Raw genomic sequence first — 26,752 nt, forward strand, 5'->3', positions numbered from 1 at the left:
TAGTTGTTTTAAGGGTATATTGTTTAACTATCACTAAGCACGTATAGGGGTGGTGGGATCTTTGAGGTTGGTTTTTCGCGAGGGCACAACCAGCGGGTGGGGCTGGTTGCAATGGCCACTCGCGGAAATGTAGAGTTTGAAAAACTTAGTCGGAGGCATGGAGTAAAAATTCCTGCTGCGGCTGGGTGTTCAGTGGAAGAATGTAGCTTGGCTGTGGGTGCTATCATTGGGTATGATAGCATTAAATCAGCCTCAAGGATGAATAGCGCTGTAGTGATATTCTTAGATTCAATTGAAAAGGTGAATAAGATAGTTGAGAGGGGTGTTGTGTTGCGGGAGACACAGACGCCGGTATTTCCGCTTATGAATCCTGCGAAGAAAGTTATGCTTTCTAACGTGCCACCATTTGTTAGAGATGAAGTGTTAGAGCGAGAGTTATCTCGCCATGGTCAAATCGTATCTACAATAAAGAAGGTTCTTTTTGGATGCAAATCTCCGTTGTTGAAACATGTCGTGTCTCATAGGAGACAAGTGCATATGATTTTAAAAAAGGAAGGAGATGAACTGAATTTAGCGTTTAGTTTTAAGATTGATGGATTTGATTATGTCTTTTATGCATCTACTGAATCAATGAAATGTTTTGGATGTGGAAGAGAGGGGCATTTGGTGCGTAATTGTCCCGAGAATGAACGCGCTGAGCCTGGTAGTAGCTTTAGTGCGGGTGCACCTAACGTACCACAGCGAAGGGATGAAAATACTACAGGTGTAGGGGAAGAGAGAAGGTGGGCAGATGTGGTTGGAAAAGTAGGAGAGGAAGGCATTGTGGATACGGGGGCAATTGTGGTAGATCAGAACAAAGAGGGAGGGGAAACACTAGGTGAGATTGCGACTGCCGTCGCTGAGGTGGTGCTGGAAAATGAAATTGGAGGTCAAGAGGAGATTGAAATAACGGAAAAGGAAGCGGATGTTTTCAAAATACCGAGGAGTAAAAGGAAAAATTTAAGGGGTAGTGAAGGGTCTAATTATAAGAGAAAGGTAGAGATGGATAAATCAGGTGAAGATGAACAGGTTGTAGAGATGGGGTTTTCTTCTGGGGAGGATAGCGAGAGTGAGTCATCTGACGCGTCACAACAATATAGTGAGATAGATGGGGTGGAAGGGAGGTATGGGATCGAGAAGATACGTCAATTTCTGAAGTTGACAAAAGGGAAGAAATATATGCAGGATTACAATGTAACTGATTTTTTCCCTGAACGTGAATTGTTTATTGAATCAGCAAAGTTTCTGATGTCAAAAATTACAGGGGGAGGTTTGAAAAGCCCTGAAATTGCTAGACTCAAGAAAGTGGTCACGAGAGTAATAAGTGATGCAAATTCTAAAGAAAATGAAAGAGTTCAGTTGCAGTTTTAACTCTGTAAAGAGATGTGGTGGCTGTATCTTCCTCTGTATTTTTTTCTTATCCATGAGCAGTTTTAAGATCTCTTCTTTAAACGTAAATGGGGCAAGAGATGTTAAAAAAAGAGCCATGGTGTATGAGTTAATGAGGGGAAAGGGAAGTGACATAATTTTTCTACAAGAAACGCATAGTAATTTGGAAAATGAAGTTATGTGGCAACAGGAGTGGGGGGGGACAGTGGTGTGTAGTCATAAAAACTCAAAAAGTGGGGGTGTGGTTATCTTGTTCTCAAAAGGGTTTTTGCCTTTGTCATATGAGGTTGAAGAGGTAGTTGAGGGGAGGTTATTAAAAGTTAGAGCAAGGTATGAAAACATCAATATGTGTCTGATAAATGTATATGCCCCAGTGGTGACAGTTGAGAGGGTATGTTTTTTAGAGACATTATCAAATACCATTGAGAAATGTAACAAAGAAGATTATTTGTTTATTGCTGGGGATTTTAACTGCACAGTTAGCGATTTAGATAGAAATCACCAAGAACCTCATATAGCCTCAAGGACGTTTTTAAAACGCCTTATTGTAACAAATGAACTGTGTGATATTTGGCGGAGTCAACATGAAGGAACAAGGCAGTACACCTGGGCGCATGTGAGAGAGAACATCATCTCTATGGCCAGGTTAGATAGGTTTTATGTTTTTGAGCATCAATCTCAGGTCTGTAAATCAAGTGTGATAACTCCAGTGGGATTTTCTGATCATTGTTTAATAACAGAGGTGGTGTTCATTAACGATGTAAAACCTAAAAGCGCATACTGGCATTTTAATATAACTTTATTGAGTGATGCTCACTTCAGGAAATGTTTCAGTATTTTTTGGGAGAGGTGGAGGGCTCAAAAGGCCAGTTTTGTATCCCTTCAACAATGGTGGGATATAGGGAAAATACAGATTCAACAATTTTGTAATCAATACACGAGGAATGTCACCAAGGATATCACCAGATCAATGAAAGCCCTAGAGATTGAAATAGTGGAACTCATGACGTTGGTTGAGACCACAGGAGATCGAGGCCATACTCAGGCCCTCAAGAGGAGAAAAGCTGCATTGGCAGATCTGCTGGGTATCAGAGCACAGGGGGCACTGGTGAGAAGTAAATTTCAGGGCATATCTGAAATGGATGCCTCATCCAAATTTTTCTTTGGTTTAGAGAAAAAGAATGGACAAAGAAAAATTATTCATTGTCTCAAATCAGCTGTTGGACAAGAGCTCACTAGCCCTAGTGAAATCAGAAAGAGGGCAGTAGAGTTCTATGCTGAGCTCTACAAGTGTGAGTACAAAGAGGACAAAACAGTGACACAGCAGTTCTTTGATGGGCTCCCAAAGGTGCCTGCAGAAGCTCAGGTTGAGCTTGAGCAACCATTGTCTTTGCAGGATTTATACACTGCATTAAAAGGCATGGAAAATGGAAGGGCACCAGGCATTGATGGGCTTCCCGTTGACTTTTTTAAGTCTTTTTGGGCTATGTTGGGAGAGGATTGGTTAGAAGTAGCTAATGATAGTTTAACCGGAGGGTTACTACCAATAAGCTGCAGAAGGGCTGTCCTCACCCTACTGCCCAAAAAGGGTGACCCGAGGGAGGTGAAGAACTGGAGGCCGGTGGCTTTATTGTGTACTGATTATAAGATATTGTCAAAAGCTTTGTCCAACAGGCTGAGGGAGGTGATGGGGCAAATCATACATACGGATCAGTCCTACTGTGTTCCTGGCAGGCAGATAGGGGATAACATTTCTCTGATTCGTGATTTTTTGGACGTCTCTAGGGCTATTGGGTTGGATGCTGGTCTAATTTCAATTGATCAGGAAAAGGCATTTGACCGAGTTGAACATCAATATTTATGGCACACGTTTGAGGCGTTTGGGTTCAGCTCTGGTTTTATTGCCATGATAAAGGTGATATATGGTGACATTGAAAGTGTATTGAAAGTTAACGGTGGTTTGAGTGCTCCTTTTAAAGTGTGTAGAGGTATTAGGCAGGGATGTTCTATGTCTGGGATGTTATATGCTATTGCTATAGAGCCACTACTAAATAGCATTAGAAGTCGCATTGCAGGGGTGTGCCTTTCAGAGGATATTCCTCCTATTCGTCTTTCAGCCTATGCTGATGATGTAGTTGTGTTAGTGAAAAATCAAGCGGAGGTGGATAGCTTGAGTCTAATGGTTGATCGTTTTAGGGGAATATCCTCTGCAAAGGTAAATTGGGAAAAGAGTTGTGCTTTACAGATTGGAGAATGGTCTGGAGGGATCATGGCTTTGCCAGGGGGGCTGGAATGGTGTAAGGGAGGTTTTAAGTATCTTGGAGTGTATCTAGGAGATGAGGGGACTATGGAAAAAAATTGGAGTGGGGTGGTTGAAATGGTGGAAGGGAGGATGAGGAGATGGCGTTGGTTACTATCTCGTATGTCATATAGAGGGCGCACTATTATAGTTAACAATGTGATTGCCTCTGCACTGTGGCATCGGTTGTCAGTTTTAGAACCACCATCTGGCCTTCTGGCTAAGATACAGGCAATTATTGTGGATTTCTTTTGGGATAAATATCACTGGGTTCCACAAAGTGTTTTGTATTTGTCAAAAGAGGAGGGGGGACAAGGTCTTGTACATCTTGCTAGTAGGGCTGCTGCTTTCCGGTTTCAGTTCATTCAAAGGCTGCTTTATGGACCGGAAAATGTGGTGTGGAGAGGGGTGGCAGGTCTTATATTACAGAGGGTTGGAGGATTAGGTTTAAAGAAGGCTTTATTTCTGGTTGATAGTAGCCAGATTTCTAGGGAGGGAGTACCTCCATTTTATAGAGGCCTTCTCAGAGTGTGGAGCATAATGAAGGTGTCCAGAAGAACTTCAGCGGAGTCAGTGCATTGGCTGTTGGAGGAACCTCTGGTGTATGGGGCGAGACTGGACTGTACAACTGCAGCTGTTCCACATTTCTCCAAGATTCTGGTGAAGGGGAAAATCATCACCTTAAGACAGTTAATGGCCATGGCTGGGCCCGCCTTAATGGATGGAAGAAGGGTGGCAGAACATTTGGGGATGAGGTCGGAAAGGATTGTCGGACAAATGCTGGGGAGCTGTAGGAAGGCTCTGTCAGCGGAAGAATGGGATATGCTTAGTAGCCACAAGAAGAAGGTGCAAGATGAAGACGTCTCATTTCCAAAACTAGGGATTACACCAAATATCCCAGAGTCAGAAAGAAAGGCGTTATTGCTGGATTTGAGAGGGTTGGAGGAGGTGGGTTTGGATGAGGTGAATGGGAAGGAGTTGTATAGGGGGTGTGTCAAGGTGTTGAATAAAGATAAATTGAAAAATAGAAAAGATACTCCATGGAGGGTAAAATTGGGCATTGATGACAAGGTAAAGCCAGCATGGAGAGCACTGTACAAACCACCGTTACAAAAGGGTACTGGTGATATGCAATGGAGGGTTTTACATGGCATCATTGCAGTTAATGCTTTTGTATCTGTTATTAACTCAGATGTTAGAGATGGATGTCCTTTTTGTAATATAAGAGAAACCATTTTTCACTGTTTTTTGGAGTGTGAGAGGATAAAACCGCTATTGGAAATGTTGGAATCTTTGTTTAAAGCTGTAGGGGAGTTTTTCAATAACACTGTTTTTATTTTGGGGTTTCAATATAGTAAACAACAGAAAAGAAAATGTCAAATGTTAAATTTTATTTTGGGACAAGCTAAGATGTCAATTTTTCTGAGTAGGAAACATAAGATAGAAACGGGATATGGGCAGGATGTAAGATGTGTTTTTAAAGGTTTAGTGAAAGCAAGAATAAAAGTAGATTTTGAGTTCTTTTCAGCTGTAAAAGATCTCCTATTATTTGAGGAGAAGTGGGCTTACGAAGGAGCACTTTGTTTTGTAGAGGAGGGGAAATTATTTTTTGCTGCTGAAATAAGTTGAATGTATATGTTATGTATTTATTTTTGTTTAGGAATTACATTTTGTTATTTCATTTCTGAAAAGGCAGTGTGTCATTATTTATGTTAACACTTGAGTAAAAAATAAAGGTTTTATAAAAACTCAACTCTCTCTCTCTCTCTCTCTCTCTCTCTCTCTCTCTCTCTCTCTCTCTCTCTCTCTCTCTCTCTCTCTCTCTCTCTCTCTCTCTCTCTCTCTCTCTCTCTCTCTCTCTCTCTCTCTCTCTCTCTCTCTCTCTCTCTCTCTCTCTCTCTCTCTCTCTCTCTCTCTCTCTCTCTCTCTCTCTCTCTCTCTCTCTCTCTCTCTCTCTCTCTCTCTCTCTCTCTCTCTCTCTCTCTCTCTCTCTCTCTCTCTCTCTCTCTCTCTCTCTCTCTCTCTAGTCTCTAGTCTCTAGTCTCTCACACGCACCCCATCATCAGTAAGCTGTGACGGTGTGGTGTCTGGTGTGTTTCCGTATGCAGCGAGGATATCTGTGAGACAATGTTTGGCTAATTTGAGCACTTCCTCCTAGCCAGCGTGTGCTGTAACTCTTTCACTTCAGCCTCACCATCAAACATGACTTGTCACACGATAAGAGCATGAAAACAGGCACGCCCAAATGGCACCCAATTCCCTATAGTGCACTACTTTTGACCACGGCCCATAGGGTACCACCCCAAATGATTGCCCTATAAAAGGGAATGGCGTGCCATTTGGGTCACAGCCACAGTATAGGCTTATCAGATCCACATCTTCAACTGACAATCCAATAGGGGAAATGTATGCAAAAATTTCACTGGTCGTCATCATTTGCATTTCTAAGGTTCCTCAAAAATAGATGAAATGGTTTCATGGTGCAAAAGGTCGCAGTCATTAGTGCCCTTAGTGTCTTTGCCAGCCTAACTAAGCTGAGTAGAGCAGAGTTCCTTCAAAACAACAGGATGCAGTGGACAAAATCCCTGCTCTCTCTCTCCTCCCTCCCTGCATGGTCAGCAGGCAGCCTCAGATGATTCCGCTCCATAGACAAGCTCATTGGAAGCAGCAGTCAGCAGTCCAGTCAGCTCAGCCACACAGCTCTGACAACATGGGCTGGGTCTCCCCCCACACACACACTCCAGATGCTGTTGATTCCCAGAGAGAAACATGATCCAGCAGCAAGCTGCACGACTGTACTTCTCATTCCCTCTGGTTCAGAGGAGGAGCAGTAACTCCAAGGCATGGGTTCAGAATACATGTTAGGAACTTTCTTGTATGTATTCCGTACATAGGGACTGAAGTGGGTCAAGGACCAGGAAGCGCTCTCTCTCTCTCTCTCTCTCTCTCTCTCTCTGTAGTCTTGCACTTTCACTAATAGAGCTAGCTGGGGAAACTCTCGTTCTCTCTCTCTCCCACCCACGCACGCACACACACACACACACTCGCAGGCACACAGAATCACACACAGCTCCTGGAGGAACAGAACACATCTGTGCTCCTGATGTCACTGCCTTACGAGCTCATGATGTTGATGTAGACCTCTGTGTTGAGGATATGTTTAAAGTACACTAACAACTGCATGTAGTCCGGACCCTTACCCGGACAACCACCAGGCCAAGCTGCCTGCCTGCCAGACTGAATGTGGAGTCAGCCCTGCTCCATAGCCCTCCTCTGCACCCGAGCTCAATCACACAACTAAGCATGGCACTCTCACTCTCTCTCACACACTCACCTGTCTGACCAGCAGACACTCGGCCTGGAGCTCGGCCCCCTGGGGCACGGTGGACTGCAGTGTCCGTCTCTCCAGAGGCACTGTGAACACCTGGGGGACAGAGGGGAAGGAGAAATCAGATGGGGAGGGAGTGTTTGATGTCAGGTAAAAGCTCATCTCTTGTGAAAGACTGTCGGTCAGGAAGGGGTGTGGACTTGACATCTCAACCTCTTCCCCTAGAACAAAACTCTGTAGCTGTTGTTGACGCGAGAGCGGGTTTTGGATTACTGAGATTAGGTACTACATGCACTCGTGGGATAAGATATATGTGCAAGCCTGACTATTTAAATGCTTGAGGGGACATATGAAATCTAAGGATACAGTCTTTACCACCAGGATGTACAGTCAGATCACTGAGCCCTATTCCAGTGTGTCAGCACTTGACGAATAACATCCGACCGAGAGCTCCGGTGTCGTCATAATTCATTCATAAATATTGAGGTCAAAAATAGCAAATGGCTCAAATAAATCATCCATACCTAGAAGGAAAGATTGAAAGTTGGAGAAATACTGATCTCACTGATTATTACGCAACTAGTAGCAACTCAATGCAATTCTATCCCAAATAGCACCCTATTCCCTATGTAGTGCACTACTTTTGACCAGGGCCCATGGGACTCTAGTCAAAAGTAGTGCACTATACAGGGAATAGGGTGTCATTCGGGACGTAGGCCACTGAGAACAGCCAAGTTCCCGCCCTCTCTGATCAATGCTTGGTTCTGATTTACTGTGTCTGCAGTCAGCTGTTTAAAATGCAGCACACTCAGAGGAAGGACATTTAGTTTGGGGTTTTGGAAGCGAATTAGGTTTGTCCATTAGCAAGTGACTTGGAGTTTCAATTAGATTGAGCTATGGAGACCCAGCAAATGAAACAGGACTGTTTGGTTGCCGGGCCTGTGTGTGTGTGTGTGTGTATATTTCACGGTAGCAGAGTCATGACTTTAAACATCAACTCGAGAGCCGAGTCATTTCCCGAAAACCAATTAAAACTAGTTAATATGAAGTGGCGGTCTTAAGGAGTCACATTAGCGCACTAATTAAGTCACTAATGAGCAACAGCCACAGGACATTGGGGAGCAGAAGCAATGGGGGGAATGAGGGGTTGAGAATGCAAAATGAGTGTGTGTGTCTGTCAGTCCTTCCGTCTTGTTGAAAAACATTGGTGTGGCTGGCATGAGCCAGACAGACACAGTCCCACACACACCCACACCCCCATTCCCACACACACAGCAAACGAAATAAGTGAAAGGAGGTCGTTTGTGGGTGACATACAGACTTGACAGAGACAGGATGGCATTCACACACACACACGTCTCAAACGCACACGCACATACAACCCCCCCCCCCCTCCCCTCCCGCCCCCCTCCAAGCACAGACACAGACACGTTTGTACCCACCGTGAAATCGTTGTCGGGGAAGAGGAGCAGCTCTCGGAGGGGGTCTTCCTTCAGCTCATCTCCCAGGTCACAGATCACAGCCTCATAGTCCAGAGGGTCTATCAGCTTGGGTTTCTCCTGCTGGAACACACACACACAGACAGACATTTGACTTATCCCATATGGCAGTGAAATAAATACTTGGGTACTACTTGGGGAAACGCAGATGAGACAGTGGCGGAGGCAGGATTCAAATCCCGGTCCACGTGGAACACACTCGTTTTCAAAATTGCGAGGTCAGCCATACACTTGATGACTAACAGTCACACCATGGGATATCCAACATAGTCAACTATTAGGTCACACAGAAAGTCTTCTACATCTAGGACTTATCCTGCTGTAACACACAAATGACTAGGCTAACACCAAGTGCAATTTGCCTCTACACTGTTCAATAATCCTGACTCATAAACCTCTCTGAACTCTGAGAGAAGTCAGCCAGTCAACAAGTATTCTTCAAATCAAAGACGAGCCAAATGGTGTGGCTAGGCAAATAGTCTAAAACCTCAGAATATCTGTTAATCTATCCATTTCTCTTTTTCTTTTTTCTTTTTTTGAAACGGCATGAAAAACTAGCTACCACCTCACTTCCTGTGTTCACTCCGTCACAATTGGATCAGCTCCACAAACATCAAGGCTGCACCCAAAATGCGGCCCCGTTCCCTACAGACCCTGGCCAGAAGTGGTGCACTACATAGTGAAGAGAGTGCCATTTGGGACGCAGGCCCCAGTCTAGAGGGGCGGGGAAGAGAGAAGTAAAATAGAGGATGAAGTGGTTTACATGTCATGTGCCAAACCAAACTGAACCAGAAACATGTCGAGCTTTCCCCTCTTTCCATCAAGGGAAACTGTTTTACTGACAGATGGAGACTATATCACATTAGCAGTGATCATAACAGCTCAGAAAACATATTTAAATGATAGGCTCAATGTCACCTATTATTTTTAGATTCTGGTGCTTAATAGTATTTCGAAGCAAAGGAGATTTGAGTTCTGAAAAGACAGTAGACTGATATGTCACAAAGGCAGAAGTTTACAATACGTTTTAGGTTAAGGGTTAGGCTACACATCTGCACAGCACATGGTCTCAACAAGCCCATCCAGACAGAGCGTTTCACAGAAAGCGAAATGGACTGCACATGATGAGACGAGGCTATTTCCGTCCTCAAAGGAAAGCAGTATGTCTTATTCATCACTGCTAACAAAAACTGTGGTCGGAGAAGTGGAAAACTGGAGACCTGTGTTCTCTGTTTACACGCCCATAGCGGGGGGTTCCGACCACTATCCCCCGTTCAGTAAGACCAGGGGTGTATTCATTAGTGCACACCGTAGCAAAACGTTTTGAAAAGGAAATCGGGTTTATTGGATTTCTTAAAAGGGTTTCTTAAGTTCAGCTAGGTCCCTCCGCGTTTCAGCCTGTTTGCTTCCATTTGGTTCCTAGTGAATACAACTCTGACAGAATGCACCGCTCACCCACAGGGGAAAGAGGTAGAAACCAAGCCGTCATTGAGGCATAAAACCACGACAAAGAATGTGACAAAAAAACGAAAGACTGAAAAATACCCAGAATCATAATATTCCTTGTTGTGAGGAAGGATCTTGGTGTGACTCCACTGTAAAAAAAAAATAAAATAATAAAATAAATGTTTATACGAACTGTACCTGACTGGAAGAGAGAATGACGACTGAGGACAATTTAATTTCTCAACCTCACAGAAATGTCTACCAAGACAGTATCTTTTGCCTGAGTGGCCTGTGGTCCAGCGGTTAGTGCCGAGTACCCGCCCCGGCACACATGTTTAGCCAAAACTATCCATCGGCATGGGTTCGAATCTGCCTCGCAATCTCTCCTACCTTGGTTCCAGTCAGTAGGGATCTTACCATACAGATGAACCGGGGGAGGGGCAAAGAAACACATGAACAACAGCCTTTCATATTCAGCATTCATTCAAGCTGTTGCCAAATCACTTAATCACCCTACTGAGCAGGGCTGTGGATTTGGCTCATTCAGTTTTGACTTGTGACTTGACCAGAGGCACTGAGAGGTCAAATGGCACCCCTTAAGTTTTGGTTCCCCTTTAGTCTGGTCAAAAGTAGTGCAATGGTGAGGGAGTAGGGTGTCATTAAGACAGACAAAACTGCTTGGAAAATGACACAACAATGTGGAAGGAAATGGGCGCTGATGACAGTCGGCCGAAGCTAGCTTAGCGTCGTACAGTGGCGTCACCTTCCCTGACGCCTGACGTACTAATCGGCTCAGTAACACAACAGCTTGGTACTGACTGAGACTTCAGAGTCAGCCGTGTTGCTGTCGGCGTCGTATCAAATCTCAGAGCAGCTTGATACACGCTACGTAACACCTACACGCTCGGGGTCTATGTTGCGCCAGACTACATCACACCCGATATAGTTAGGAATGTGCAGAGCATTTGTACAATCAGACCTACGTATAGAGGCGTACAAGTCCCTTGCTGACAACCTCATATCTCCAGTTTAAATGTTGTGAACAAAAAGATGCCCTTCCTGATTGTACATGGCCACTCCACTGGTTAAAAACTCAGATAGACATAGGGAGCAATACTGTTGGAGTCTCTGCCAGTTACAGATACCAACACACCGATCAGATAGTCAAACAGAGAGGCATTGGCTAACTAGTATTAGACAAAGGCTAGCAATGTCCAATTCCAAACTGTGTTCCTGACGGACAGGTGCAGTGTCGAGTGAAGTTGCCCCATAGAGACTGATCTCGGGTCAGTTTCGTCTTTCACCCAATAATGATTAAGGTTAGGACTGGGGAAGGGGAAGCTGATCCTAGATCTGTACCTAAGGGGAACTTCACCCCGGATCGACAGGTGCAACAGAAAGGAACAGAAAGCCCAGGGCAATAAAAACACACAGGTACGGCACTGCACTAAAGAGGGAGATAGAAAGATAGAAATATAGATAGCTAGATAGAAAGAGAAAGAGGCCATACATACAACGCTCAGGCGGTTGAAATCGTTCCGCACACGCCTGTTCTTATCCCTGTTCTTCCTTCGGAACGTGATCTTACTCCTGAAACTCATCCTGATTCAAAACAGGAGACTACTGCACACGGATACCGGTGACACACACTGACACGAGAACACGGAGAGGACATGTGTTCCAGCAGGCAGAAGCAGAAGGTCCATTGAAGGGTGTGCGAGACCTGTTGGAGCGCGTGGTGGCCCAAGGAGGAAGTAGAGGCTTGATGTCACACAGTGACAGAGGTGCAGCAGGGGAAACTTACAACAAAAAAAGAAAGTCCAACCACCAAACCACTCTCTCTCTCTCTCTCTCTCCGTTTCTCTCTGTAGACCGCTCTCTCGCTCTCTCTGTTCTTAATCTCACCACATTTTCGGGATGGATTCCCGCTGGGGCCGCCCATATGGAAAATGTACTGTATGCACACACTACGGTCAGTCACTTGGTATACAAATGTCTGATAAATGGCATTAATTATATCATCATTATTATTATTAATATTATTAGATACATTAGCCATAGTACCATTACAGGGCTGGCTATACTTAGTTGTGCTTGGTACTGCTTGGTAATACTGACACTGTGTACACAATAAAGTGACCACATCCCCTCGCTACGTCACACAACTGAATTCTTACAAACTGCCACCATCACACACTCTCGGTTTTTGTCTCCTTGGTTGTAATCAATGCCCAACCCTCTCACTCTCTTTTCACAAACACGCACACACACACACACACACACACACACACACACACACACACACACACACACACACACACACACACACACACACACACAACCTACAGTTGAAATCGGAAGTTTACATACACCAAGGGTGGAGTCATGAAAACCTGTAAAAATCCAGAAAATGATGTCATGGCTTTAGAAGCTTCTGATGGGGTAATTGACATCACTTGAGTCAATTGGAGGTGAACCTGCAGATGTATTTCAAGGCCTGCCTTCAAACTCAGTGCCTCTTTGCTTGACATCATGGGAAAATCAAAAGAAATCAGCCAAGACCTCAGAAAAAAAGATTGTAGACCTCCACAAGTCTGGTTCATCCTTGGGAGCAATTTCCAAACACCTGAAGGTACCACGTTCTTCTGTACAAACAATAGCACACAAGTATAAACACCATGGGACCACGCAGCCGTCATACCGCTCAGGAAGGAGATGCGTTCTGTCTCCTAGAGATTAACGTATTTTGGTGTGAAAAGTGCAAATCAATCCCAGAACAACAGATTCTGGAGGAAACAGGTACAAAAGTATCTATATCCACAGTAAAACAAGTCATATATTGACATAACCTGAAAGGCCGCTCAGAAAGGAAGAAGCCACTGCTCCAAAACCGCCATAAAAAAGCCAGACTACGGTTTGCAACTGCACATGGGGACGAAGATCATATTTTTTGGAGAAATGTCCTCTGGTCTGATGAAACAAAAATAGAACTGTTTGGCCATAATGACCATTATTATGCTTGGAGGAAAAAGGGGGAGGCTTGCAAGCAGAAGAACACCAGCAGCATCATGTTGTGGGGGTGCTTTTCTGCAGGAGGGACTGGTGCACTTCACAAAATAGATGGCATCATAAGGAACAAAAATTATGTGGATATATTGAAGCAACATCTCAAGACATCAGTCAGGAAGTTAAAGCTTGGTCGCAAATGGGTCTTCCAAATGGACAACGACCCCAAGCATACTTCCAAAGTTGTGGCAAATTGGCTTAAGGACAACAAAGTCAAGGTATTGGAGTGGCCATCCCAAAGCCCTGACCTCAATCCTATAGAAAATTTGTGGGCAGAACTGAAAAAGCATGTGCGAACATGGAGGCGTACACAACTGACTCAGTTACACCAGCTCTGTCAGGAGGAATGGGCCAACATTCACCCCACTTATTGTGGGAAGCTTGTGGAAGGCTGCCCAAACGTTTGACCCAAGTTAAACAATTCAAAGGCAATGCTACCAAATACTAATTGAGTGTATGAAACTTCTTACCCACTGGGAATGTGATGAAAGAAATAAAAGCTGAAATAAATAATTCTCTCTACTATTATTCTGACAAAAATCCCCCCCCCCCCCCCCACACACACACACACACACACACACTTCCCTTGATGGAATTTCAATGCAGAACAGAGAGCTGTCAGCTGCCAGACAGTTTGAGGAACTGACCCTGTGACGTCACAGCCTCTGATTCCGTGTCCCAAATGGCACCCTATTCCCTACATAGGGCATTAATGTACTTTTGACCAGGGCTCATAGGGCTGTGTCAAAATTAGTGCACTATATAGGGAATAGGATGCTATTTAGGAATCAACCTGTCTGAGTGCTGTTAGCCTGATTACATTAGCTACTGTTACGTCTTTTTATGTTATTGATCATTTAAAAAGAGGTGAAAATGCAATCGATTTTTACTCTCTCCATCCAATGGTGGTCAATGCAACACCAGGGAAGAGTACCGAGAGTTTAAAGCGGAAATGCAGCATGACTTTGACACGCAAACCAACACATGAGAAGAATGATACAGACAGGGGTCACAGGAAGAGTCATTGACAGACACTGATTGAGAGAGAGGAGACAAGGGTTGCATCCCAAATAGTACCCTATTCCAATGGCCAAATTAAGAAATCATAGGCCCCGGGGCAGTTTTCAGCTGTGCATAATTGCAAAATTCTTTTTTTGTTTTGAATTTTACCCCTTTTTCATGGTATCCAAATATTTTAGTAGCTACTATGTATTTCTGATCTCATCGCTACAACTCCCGTACGGGCTCGGGAGAGACGAAGGTTGAAAGTCATGCGTCCGATACACATGCCTCCGATACACAACCCAACCAAGCCGCACTGCTTCTTAACACAGCGCACATCCAACCCGGCATAAGAATTTGTTCTTAACTGACTTGCCTAAAGGTAAAAATAAACATAATGTGTTATGACGCTGGGTGTCACTTAAAGTGTTACTGTACAATATTAGGATTAGTACTTTCCAAATTTAGCGTTTTTCCTACGATTGTATTTTGAAATCTGCAAAAGGCAAACTGACAGCCGCAACCAACCATAGAAATATAATCCGGGGCCTCCCGAGTGCCGCAGCGGTCTAAGGCTTGAGGCGTGAGGCGTCACTACAGACCCGAGGTTCGATCCCAGGCTGTCACAGCCGGCCGTGACCGGGAGACCCATGAGGCAGCGCACAATTGGCCCAGTTAGGGGAGGGTTTGGCTGGCTGGGATTTCCTTGTCTCATCGCGCTCTAGTGGCTCCTTGTGGCGGGGCGGGCGCCTGCAAGCTGACTATGGTCGCCAGCTGGACGGTGGTTTCCCTGACAAATTAGTGCGGCTGGCTTCCGGGTTAAGCGAGCAGTGTGCCAAGAATAGGTGCTTGTCAGGGTCGTGTTTCGGAGGACGCATGGCTCTCGACCTTCGCCCCTCCAGAGTCCGTAGGGGAGTAGCAGCAACAGAACAAGACTGTAACTACCAGGGTTGGGGAGTAACGGATTACATGTAAGGGATTACAAAATAAACGGTAACTGTCATCTGTTACACTACCAGCAAAAATATTGTAATCAGAATACAGATACTTTTGAAAAAGTAGATGATTACTTCGAGGATTACGTTTAAAATCTGAAAGGATGTTTGCAAGAAAAAATCTTTGACACTTCTCTGTTTTCTCAATGACATTCAAATCAGCATTGAAAAAAGGCACAAGTTTAAATTTGTTCCACCTGAGCGAGTCTGACCACAAGTCAGAGACCACTATGATGACACGCCAAATGTGTTTGATGGATCTCGGGAAAGGTGCAGGAATAGGCTCTTGTAGGCTACAGTCCAAGCTATGTCTTCCAATGGTGCGACTGCTGTCGGCATCTGAAGATTATCCAACTTGAATAAACGCTTGGTGGTAAGAATGCCGGCAGTGGTGTAATCTACGGCGATACGGATATCACTTACTATTGATATCTACAAAGCGCATTGATGTGAATCACACTGCTGCTCTCTCATTCAGCTATTTGCGCCTCATGGATTGTGGCTGTTGAGGACGGCTGTTCACACTCTCTGCGTCTCACAAAGACAGGGCGGTTGGAACCAAAAATCTCAAATTTGGACTCATCAGACCAAAGGACAGATGTCCACCGGTCTAATGTCCATTGCTCGTGTTTCTTGGCCCAAGCAAGTCTCTTCTTCTTATTGGTGTCCGACCATGAAGGCCTGATTCATACAGTCTCCTCTGCACAGTTGATGTTGAGATGTGTCTGTTACTTGAACTCTCTGAAGCATTTATTTGGGCTGCAATCTGAGGTGCATTTAATTGCCGACTTCTAATGAACTTATCCTCTACAGCAAAGGTAACTCTGGGTCTTCTATTCCTGTGGCGGATCTCATGAGAGCCAGTATCATCATTGCGCTTAATGGTTTTTGTGACTGCACTTGAAGAAACTTTCAAAGTTCTTGAAATTTTCCAGATTGACTGACCTTCATGTCTTAAAGTAATGATGGACTGTCATTTCTCTTTGCTTATTTGAGCTGTTCATGCCATAATATGGACTTGGTCTTTTACCGACTTGGTATACCAACCCTACCTTGTCACAACACAACTGAATGGCTCAAAGGAAAGAAATTCCACTTAACAAGGCACACCTGTTAATTTAAATGCATTTCATGTGACTCCCTCATGAAGCTGGTTGAGAGAATGCCAAGAGTGTGCAAAGCTGTTATCAAGGCAAAGGGTGGCTACTTTGAAGAATCTCAAATCTCAAATCTCAAATATATTTAGATCTGTTTTACACTTTTTTGGTTACTACATGAGTCCATATGTGTTATTTCATAGTGTTGATGTCTTCACAATTACTCTACAATGTAGAAAATAGTAAAAAATAAAGAAAACCCTTAAATGTGTGTCCAAACTTTTGACTGAAACTGTATACATATATCCATTGATTCTTGAGGAATATAACTTATAAATGCCTCATGAACTTAGTTCAACTGTCACACTCCATGATAACCCAAAATATAAGCTTATTTTACTCCAATGTTTGTAAACATTGTAAATGTAAACAAACATGGTATAGCCTCATAATGTGGTTAAAACAATAGTTTTGATATCATGGACGGTCAGTCCTTGCATCCATAACTCTGTCTATTAATCTGAGAGTGGTTACATTTCTCCAGGCCCGTCCTTCAGCTATTTTATTTACCAAAACAGAGGTGGGGAGCCCATTTTGTAATTGTTTCATCCTTATCAAGAAATCAAAGTGTCACCAACAAAAAGGTAAACAGTAGGCCTATAGCAAATGCAACATATGGCATTCATTTCCCACGTGTAAATAGCACTTTTCTGTAGTGCTCAAAGCATGCCATTCCATAAGCTCAGCCCAATCAGTCCTCCATGAAAGCAAAATCATAATCAAACGAGTAGGGCTGGCTAATAAGTCCTTTGTTTTGGGGATATGCTCAGGATTTTTGGCTGGGCTAATCTATACTTCCATATTTCTAAGTCCTATTCTTGAAGATCAAGGGGTATAACATTTATTGGAATGACTGGAATTCTGATAGACTTTGGTTTTTAATGTAAAGATATAATTGAATCATATTATTTATTTGTAGTAGAAAGTGATGGGTTAGAAGAAGCCTACACAACCAACACAAAGTCAAATTGAAAATCCATATATGGTCAGCTATGTAAACTTTAACATTGATTTATCCTGCAATAGATGTCGTTCAATTGGTAACATACAGTTGAAGTCGGAAGTTTACATACACTTAGGTTGGAGTCATTAAAACTCATTTTTCAACCACTCCACAAATTTCTTGTTAACAAACTATAGATTTGACAAGTCGGATAGGACATCTACTTTGTGCATTTTTCAAGGCTTTACCTTCAAACTCAGTGCCTCTTTCCTTGACATCATGGGAAAATCAAAAGAAATCAGCCAAGATCTCAGAAAAAAAATTGTAGACCTCCACAAGCCTGGTTCATCCTTGGGAGCAATTTCCAAATGCCTGAAGGTACCACGTTCATCTGTACAAACAATAGTACGCAAGTATAAACACCATGGAACCACGCAGCCGTCATACCGCTCAGGAAGGAGACGCGTTCTGTCTCCTAGAGATCAACGTACTTTGGTGCAAAAAGTACAAATCAATCCCAGAACAACAGCAAAGGACCTTGTGAAGAAGCTGGAGGAAACAGGTACAAAAGTATCTATATCCACAGTAAAAACAAGTCCTATATCAACATAACCTGAAAGGCCACTCAGCAAGGAAAAAGCCACTGCTCCAAAACCGCCATAAAAAAAGCCAGACTACGGTTTGCAACTGCACATGGGGACAAAGATTGTACTTTTAGAAGAAATTTCCTCTGGTCTGATGAAACAAAAATAGAACTATTTGGCCATAATGACAATTATTATGTTTGGAGGAAAAGGAGGAAAAAAGCGGAGGCTTGCAAGCCAAAGAACACCATCCCAACCGTGAAGCACGGGGGTTGCAGCATCATGTTGTGGGGGTGCTTTGCTGCAGGAGGGACTGGTGCACTTCACAAAATAGATGGCTTCATGAGGAACAAAAATTATGTGGATATATTGAAGCAACATCTCAAGATATCAGTCAGGAAGTTAAAGCCTGGTCGCAAATGGATCTTCCAAATGGACAACGACCCCAAGCATACTTCCAAATTTGTGGCAAAATAGTTTAAGGACAACAAAGTCAAGGTATTGGAGTGGCCATCCCAAATCCCTGACCTCAATCCTATAGAAAATCTGTGGGCAGAACTGAAAAAGCGTGTGCAAGCAAGGCAATGCAAGGCAAAGGCAATGCTACCAAATACTAATTGAGTGTATGTAAACTTCTGACCCACTGGGAATGTGGGTCACAATGTGGGTAACTGACTTAAGACAGGGCATTTTTACTAGGATTAAATGTCAGGAATTGTGAAAAACTGAGTTTAAATGTATTTGGCTAAGGTGTATGTAAACTTCCGACTTCAACTGTACATTTTGTCTTATTTTAAAGCCTCTTAAGGGGAAAGTATTCTAAAAGTAACTGAATGTAATCAGATTAAGTTACTGAGTTTGGGTAATCCAAAAGTTATGTTACTGATTTGGGGTACGTGCTCAGTCCCTTCCTGTACTCCCATCCACCCCAGTCATAGAATGTTCTCTCTACTACCGCATGGCAAACGGTACCGGAACGCCAAGTCTAGGACCAAAATGCTTCTCAACAGTTTTTATCCCCAAGCCATAAGAATCCCGAACAAGTACTCAAATGGCTACCCGGACTATTTGCATTGCATTTTGGGCGGGTAACTAGTAACTGTAACAGATTGCAGTTAGAAAGTAACCTCCCCAACCCTGGAACTACCAATTAGATATCATGAAATTGCAGAGAAAATGGGGTAAAAGGTACAAAATAATAATATATAATCCATAGATGGCAGTTCCCATTCAAGTCAGGACTGGCATCCGTTGCTAGTGTTCCGATGAGCTGAACAGTCAAATTGCCAGGGTAAGAGGTTACAAAATCCTTCCATGGATTATACACTACATGGCCAAAGGTATGTGGACACCTGCTCGTCAAACATCTCATTCCAAAATCATGGGCATTAACATGGAGTTGGTCCCCCATTTGCTGCTATAACAGACTGGGGAAGGCTTCTGGGAAGGCTTTCCACTAGATGTTGGAACATTGCTGCGGGGACTTGATTCCATTCAGCCACAAGAGCTTTAGTGAGGTCGTGCACTGATGTTGGGCAATTAGACCTGGCTTGCAGTCGGAGTTCCAATTCATTCCAAAGGTGTTCGACGGGTTGGAGGTCAGGGCCCTGTGCAGGCCAGTCAAGTTCTTTCACACTGATTTTGACAAACCATTTCTGTATGGACCTCGCTTTGTGCACAGGGGCATTATCATGCTGAAACAGCAAAGGGCCTTCCCCGAAACTGTGGCCAGAAAGTTGGAAGCACAGAATTGTTTAGAATGTCACTGCATGCTGTTGCATTAAGATTTACCTACACTGGAACTGAGGGCCTAGCTTGAACCATGAAAAACAGCCCCAGACCATTAATCCTCCTCCACCAAACTTTATATTTGGCACTATGCAGTGCGTTCTCCTGGTTTCCGCCAAACCCAGATTAGTTCGTCGGATGGTGATGAGTGATTCATTACTCCAGAGAACACGTTTACACTGCTCCAGAGTCCAATGGCGGCGAGCTTTACACGACTCCAACTGACACTTGGCATTGCGCATGGTGATCTTAGGCTTGTATGCGGCTGCTCGGCCATGGGAAGCCATTTCATGAAGCTCCAGACTAAAAGTGATTATGCCGACGTGGCTTCCAGAGGCAGTAGCAGCACTTACAGTTGACCAGGGCAGCTCTAGCAGAGCAGAAATTTGACAAACTGACTTGTTGGAAAGGTGGCATCCTATGACTGTGCCACGTTGAAATTCACTGAGCTCTTCAGTACGGGCCATTCTTCTCCCGACTGTAGGCATACCTGTAACTGCCAAAATAAAGGAAACACTTGAGTAAATGAGGAATACAATGTATATGTTATGGTGTGGGATGCATTTTCCTGGCATGGTTAGGCTCATTGAAGCTGTTCTAGCAGCTCGTGGTGGCGTAAAACCCTTTTAAGACACTATATGTTGGTCTTTCCTTAATTTTGGCAGGTATGTGCTTGTGATAAAACTATTGATCCTGTGGCTAAATTATGCTCTCTGGTATTATAATTATTATAATAATTGCCTCTTGGGCCGCCTACGGGCTTGGGCCCAGTCCCTGACTCACACAATTGACTAGTCACAATTATTTATAATGCAGTTTTTTTTATTAATCAGTAACCCAATCAAGGCAGGGCACCCCAGTCACCCCCCTGGGCCCCCTACCTCCACTACTCCCCCCAGCTGATGATTAGCAGAGCGGCAGCAGGCAGCGACAGACTGTCTACACTCATTGAGAGCGGGCTCCTGAGTCTTCATGTGGTTGGCGGTTGCATATATACAGTGGGGCAAAAAAGTATTTAGTCAGCCACCAATTGTGCAAGTTCTCCCACTTAAAAAGATGAGAGAGGCCTGGTACACTTCAACTATGACGGACAAAATGGGAAAACAATTTCCAGAAAATCCCATTGTAGGATTTTTTATGAATTTATTTGCAAATTATGGTGGAAAATAAGTATTTGGTCAATAACAAAAGTTTATCTCAGTACTTTGTTATATACCCTTTTTTGGCAATGACAGAGGTCAAACATTTTCTGTAAGTCTTCGCAAGGTTTTCACACACTGTTGCTGGTATTTTGGCCCATTCCTCCATGCAGATCTCCTCTAGAGCAGTGATGTTTTGGGGCTGTTGCTGGGCAACACGGACTTTCAACTCCCTCCAAAGATTTTCTATGGGGTTGAGATCTGGAGACTGGCTAGGCCACTCCAGACCTTTGAAATGCTTCTTACGAAGCCACTCCTTCGTTGCCCGGGCGGTGTGTTTGGGATCATCGTCATGCTGAAAGACCCAGCCACGTTTCATCTTCAATGCCCTTGCTGATGGAAGGAGGTTTTCACTCAATATCTCACGATACATGGCCCCATTCATTCTTTCCTTTACACGGATCAATCTTCCTGGTCCCTTTGCAGAAAAACAGCCACAAAGCATGATGTTCCCACCCCCATGCTTCACAGTAGGTATGGTGTTCTTTGGATGCAACTCAGCATTCTTTGTCCTCCAAACACGACGAGTTGAGTTTTTACCAAAAAGTTATATTTAGGTTTCATCTGACCATATGACATTCTCCCAATCTTCTTCTGGATCATCCAAATGCTCTCTAGCAAACTTCAGACGGGCCTGGACATGTACTGGCTTAAGCAGGGGGACACGTCTGGCACTGCAGGATTTGAGTCCCTGGCGGTGTAGTGTGTTACTGATGGTAGGCTTTGTTACTTTGGTCCCAGCTCTCTGCAGGTCATTCACTAGGTCCCCCCGTGTGGTTCTGGGATTTTTGCTCACCGTTCTTGTGATCATTTTGACCCCACGGGGTGAGATCTTGCGTGGAGCCCCAGATCGAGGGAGATTATCAGTGGTCTTGTATGTCTTCCATTTCCTAATAATTGCTCCCACAGTTGATTTCTTCAAACCAAGCTGTTTACCTATTACAGATTCAGTCTTCCCAGCCTGGTGCAGTTCTACAATTTTGTTTCTGGTGTCCTTTGACAGCTCTTTGGTCTTGGCCATAGTGGAGTTTGGAGTGTGACTGTTAATACAGGTAATGAGGGGAGGACAGAGGAACCTCTTAAAGAAGAAGTTACAGGTCTGTGAGAGCTAGAAATCTTGCTTGTTTGTAGGTGACTAAATACTTATTTTCCACCATAATTTGCAAATAAATTCATAAAAAAATCCTACAATGTGATTTTCTGGAAAAAAAAATTCTCATTTTGTCTGTCAAATTACAGGCCTCTCTCATCTTTTTAAGTGGGGGAACTTGCACAATTGGTGGCTGGCTAAATACTTTTTTGCCCCACTGTATATATTACACTGAGTGTACAAAACATTAAGGACACCTGCTTTTTCAATGACAGACTGACCAGGTGAATCCAGGTGAAAACTATGATTCCTTATTGATGTCACTTCTTAAATACACTTCAATCGGTGTAGATGAAGGGGAGGAGACAGGTTAAAGTAGGATTTTTAAGCCTTGAGACAATTGAGACATGGCTTGTGTGTGTGTGTGCCATTCAGAAGGTGAATGGGCAAGACAAAATATTTAAGTGTCTTTGAACGGGGTATGGTAGTAGGTGTCAGGTGCACCAGTTTGTGTCAAGAACTGCAACGCTGCTGGGTTTTTCACGCTCAACAGCTTCCCGTGTGTATCAAGAATGGTCCACCACCCAAAGGACATCCAGCCAACTTGACACAACTGTGGGAAGCATTTCAGTCAACGTGTGCCAGAATCCGTGTGGAACGCTTTCGACACTGAGTCCAAGCCCCGACAAATTGAGGCTGTTCTGAGGGAAAAGGGGAGGGGTGCAACTCAATATTAGGAAGGTGTCATTAATGTTTTGTCCACTGTATATACCGTATATATTTCCTTAATACACATTTCCTTAATTACATGCCTCTTCGGCCCCCCACGGCCTGGGCCCAGGGGCTTCAGCACTGATAAGCCCCTGCATTAATCCAGCCCTGCCTATTCCCTATATAGTGCATTACTTTTGACCAGAGCCCATAGTAATGCATTATATAGAGAAAGTAGCGCACTATATAGGGAACAATAGGGTGCCAATTGGGACGCACACCTCAGATCAACAACTCTCCAGGCATATGTTAGTATAGGGCCATTCCATTTGATTTCAATAACTTTTCGACACCAAAACATTCAGGAGATAAAGCTGCTCAAAGTTGACCCATTTTGCATACCTCACCCTACAATGACACGGTCATGTCTTCATTACTGAAAAAGAGAAACGGTTGAATTTGATATCATTTGAAAGCTTACAATCAGGATGGTCAAACTATTTTATAATTTCTTGAAAACTTTTTTTTTTCTCTCAACATTATGTCAATTTTTAACCTTTAAATGGGCAATTATCGAACATTTTCATAATTTTCACTTTTGTAGCTTAGTCCCTGTTTTATGTCATCTGAGGTGTTCATCTTGCGCCCGCCATCGGTTGAGACACGGCATGCTCTTGAATAAAGTGTCATGTTTTGGCTGATAAATGTAGCTGCTAAACATTACATTTCAACTTTCACATAGTACCATAAAGATGGCTGGAGGTCCACACATCAGGGTTTGTTTAATTGAATGGGAATATCTGTTCTTTTCAAATTCTACTATCAATCTTTCATAGGAAAGCTATTGAAATCATAGAAATATAGATCATAGAAAATATATTCCCATCTAAGTTTACATTCAACGGTGGGTGGAGCGGTGGCCATCTATCTTTGTGGTAGTAAATGGAAGTAAAAATGTCAATACAATATAAATGTCAATAGTGTACCAGCTAATTTCAGTGGTCTGAAGGGATAGGTCCATTCTACGGATTATGTTTCTATGAGTGAATTGGCACCCACCCTGTATTCAAGAGTATGCTGTGTCTCAACTGATGGTGGACACACATGAAAAACCCTAGATTATGTAAATTAGGGTCTAAGGTCCAACATACACTGTATATACACAAAAGTATGTGGACACCCCTTCAAGTGTATTCGGCTATTTCAGCCACACCCATTACTGACAGGTATATAAAAATCGAGCACACAGCCATAGAAAATCATTGGCAGTAGAATTGCCTTACTGAAGAGATCAGTGACTTTCAACGTGGCACTGTCATAGAATGCATCCTTTCCAACAAGTCAGTTCGACAAATTCCTGCCCTGCTAGAGCTGCACCGGTCAACAGTAAGTGCTGTTATTGTGAAGTGAAAACGTCTAGGAGCAACAACGGCTCAGCCGCGAAGTGGTAGGCCACACAAGCTCACAGAACGGGACTGCCGAGTACTGAAGCGAGTAGTGCGTAAAAGTAATCTGTCCTCGGTTGCAACACTCACTACCGAGTTCCAAACTGCCTCTGGAAGCAACGTCAGCAGCTGTTCGCCTGGAGCTTCTTTAAATGGGTTTCAATGGCCAGAACAGCTGCACACAAGCCTAAGATCACCATGCGCAATGACAAGTGTAGCATGGAGTGGTGTAAAGCTCGCCGCCATTGGAATCTGTAGCAGTGGAAACGTATTCGCTGGATTGATGAATGCCGCTTCACCATCTGGTAGTCTGAAGGACGAATCTGAGTTTGGCGGATACAAGGAGAACGCTACCTGCCCCAATGCATAGTGCCAACTGTAAAGTTTGGTGGAGGAGGAATAATGGTCTTTGGCTGTATTTCATGCTTCAGGCTTTCAAATGATACCAAACTCAACCGTTGATGTTTTTCAGTGATTAAAACATGGATGCCTCATGCTAGGGTGTAGTATGCAAAATGGGTCAACTTTTGAGCACCTCTTTCTCCTAAATGTTTTGGTATTCAGGTTCAAAAAGTCCCTTTCTGACCCCTTCTGCAATGGGCAAAAATGTATGGAACGTTTTGTTAAAATCAAAAGGGGTAAGGTCATAAAGTGATTGAATTCATATAGACGACCCTATACAGATGGACCTAACTTGTATCTAATGGACAGAGAGAGAGTACAGTCTGAAAACACACCGTGAGTGTGTCATACTCAATGTTATGTACCTCTCCGTCTTCCCTCTAGCTAGCCCCCTTCTCTCTTGCTCTTAGTGACAGTTAGACCACAGACCACTTTTCTCAGGCAGATCAGGGAAACAGTGTCTCTCTCTCTCTCTCTCTCACACACACACACACACACACACACACACACACACACACACACACGTGAGATTAATGGTTGACACCTCTAAACTTCCAGTAAGAGAGGACACATTGATCCCATATAGTAGTACTGCTATTAGTAGTGGTAGTAGTCAAACGACTAGTGGTAGTAGTACAATTCTTCCTCCTTATTTCAAACTATTTTGAGTTCCATAATTGCTTAATATTTAGAAAATCTCCATCAGTGTGCTTCATCAACAGGCTCTGTTGCACACCAGCCCATTAAGTCCTTTAACGAGCTTCTAAAACACCTGCAGCCCATCAAACATCCAACCACCCCTCTCTCTCGCCTTCCTTTCCTCCTTCCCTTATTCCCCCCTCGAATTCTGCCTCAGCTGTCTGGGCTGCTTCCATCCCTCCATCTCTCCCTCTTTCCTGTCTACTCACCCTGACTCACTCACTTCCACATCCCACCAAACAGCCCCTTTCTCCTTATTTTCTCCCTTTCTCTCCATCCACCCCTGTGCTGATTCTGTCAGTAAACTGCAGCTGTGCAGGATTAAAATAGAATGAGTGCAGGCCTTGGAATTAGCAGCGACTGCTTATCAAACAGGGGTGTGAACGAGAGAGAGAGAGAAAATAGACTGAGGGAGAGAGACACAGAGAGAGAAAGAGACAAAGAGAAAATAGACAGAGAGAGAGTTAAGTTAATTAGGATCCCCATTAACTACTGCACATGCAGCAGCTACTCTTCCTGGGGTCCACATTACATGTACAAATATCTGCTAAAGTACAGAACAGTTATAGGCAAGAACAACATAAGATATCACAATAAACAAATAGAAAAAGTATTAGAGTTAAAGAGAGAGAGAGAGAGCGAGAGAGAGAGAGAGAGAATGTAGGCTGGGGGAGAGAGACACATACAGTGGGGCAAAAAAGTATTTAGTCAGCCAACAATTGTGCAAGTTCTCTCACTTAAAAAGATGAGAGAGGCCTGTAATTTTAATCATAGGTACACTTCAACTATGACAGACAAAGTGAGAAAAAAATTCCAGAAAATCACATTGTAGGAGTTTTTATGAATTTATTTGCAAATTATGGTGGAAAATAAGTATTTGGTCACCTACAAACAAGCAAGATTTCTTCCTCTCACAGACCTGGAACTTCTTCTTTAAGAGGTTCCTCTGTCCTCCACTTGTTACCTGTATTAATGGCACCTGTTTGAACTTGTTATCAGTATAAAAGACACCTGTCCACAACCTCAAACAGTCACACTCCAAACTCCACTATGGCCAAGACCAAAGAGCTGTCAAAGGACACCAGAAACAAAATTGTAGACCTGCACCAGGCTGGGAAGACTGAATCTGCAATAGGTAAGCAGCTTGGTTTGAAGAAATCAACTGTGGGAGCAATTATTAGGAAATGGAAGACATACAAGACCACTGATAATCTCCCTCGATCTGGGGCTCCACGCAAGATCTCACCCCGTGGGGTCAAAATGATCACAAGAACGGTGAGCAAAAATCCCAGAACCACACGGGGGGACCTAGTGAATGACCTGCAGAGAGCTGGGACCAAAGTAACAAAGCCTACCATCAGTAACACACTACGCCGCCAGGGACTCAAATCCTGCAGTGCCAGACGTATCCCCCTGCTTAAGCCAGTACATGTCCAGGCCCATCTGAAGTTTGCTAGAGAGCATTTGGATGATCCAGAAGAAGATTGGGAGAATGTCATATGGTCAGATGAAACCAAAATATAACTTTTTGGTAAAAACTCAACTCGTCGTGTTTGGAGGACAAAGAATGCAGAGTTGCATCCAAAGAACACCATACCTACTGTGAAGCATGGGGGTGGAAACATCATGCTTTGGGGCTGTTTTTCTGCAAAGGGACCAGGACGACTGATC

At 43.7% G+C, this 26,752-nt stretch overlaps 1 protein-coding gene across 9 annotated transcripts in view; it reads right to left on the reverse strand.

Annotated features, from left to right (window-relative positions):
• Positions 1-26,752, reverse strand: part of LOC110507356 (dedicator of cytokinesis protein 10) — a 177,389-nt gene that overhangs the window by 95,754 nt on the left and 54,883 nt on the right. For 6 of the 9 annotated variants that reach the window (XM_090224225.1, XM_090224221.1, XM_090224227.1 and 3 more), the window contains exons 2-3: positions 8,498-8,617; positions 7,062-7,151 (exon numbers count right to left, since the gene is read on the reverse strand). In XM_090224225.1, the coding sequence (XP_090080351.1) occupies positions 7,062-7,151; positions 8,498-8,617 (210 nt within the window). Of the gene's footprint in view, positions 1-7,061; positions 7,152-8,497; positions 8,618-11,514; positions 12,093-26,752 lie in introns of those variants that run through there. The other 3 variants (XM_090224226.1, XM_090224223.1, XM_090224222.1) reach the window with 2 other exon arrangements.

This window comes from Oncorhynchus mykiss, chromosome 27 (genome assembly GCF_057628025.1).
Source record: "Oncorhynchus mykiss isolate SJ-2025 chromosome 27, ASM5762802v1, whole genome shotgun sequence".
Classification (NCBI taxonomy): Eukaryota; Metazoa; Chordata; class Actinopteri; order Salmoniformes; family Salmonidae; genus Oncorhynchus; species Oncorhynchus mykiss.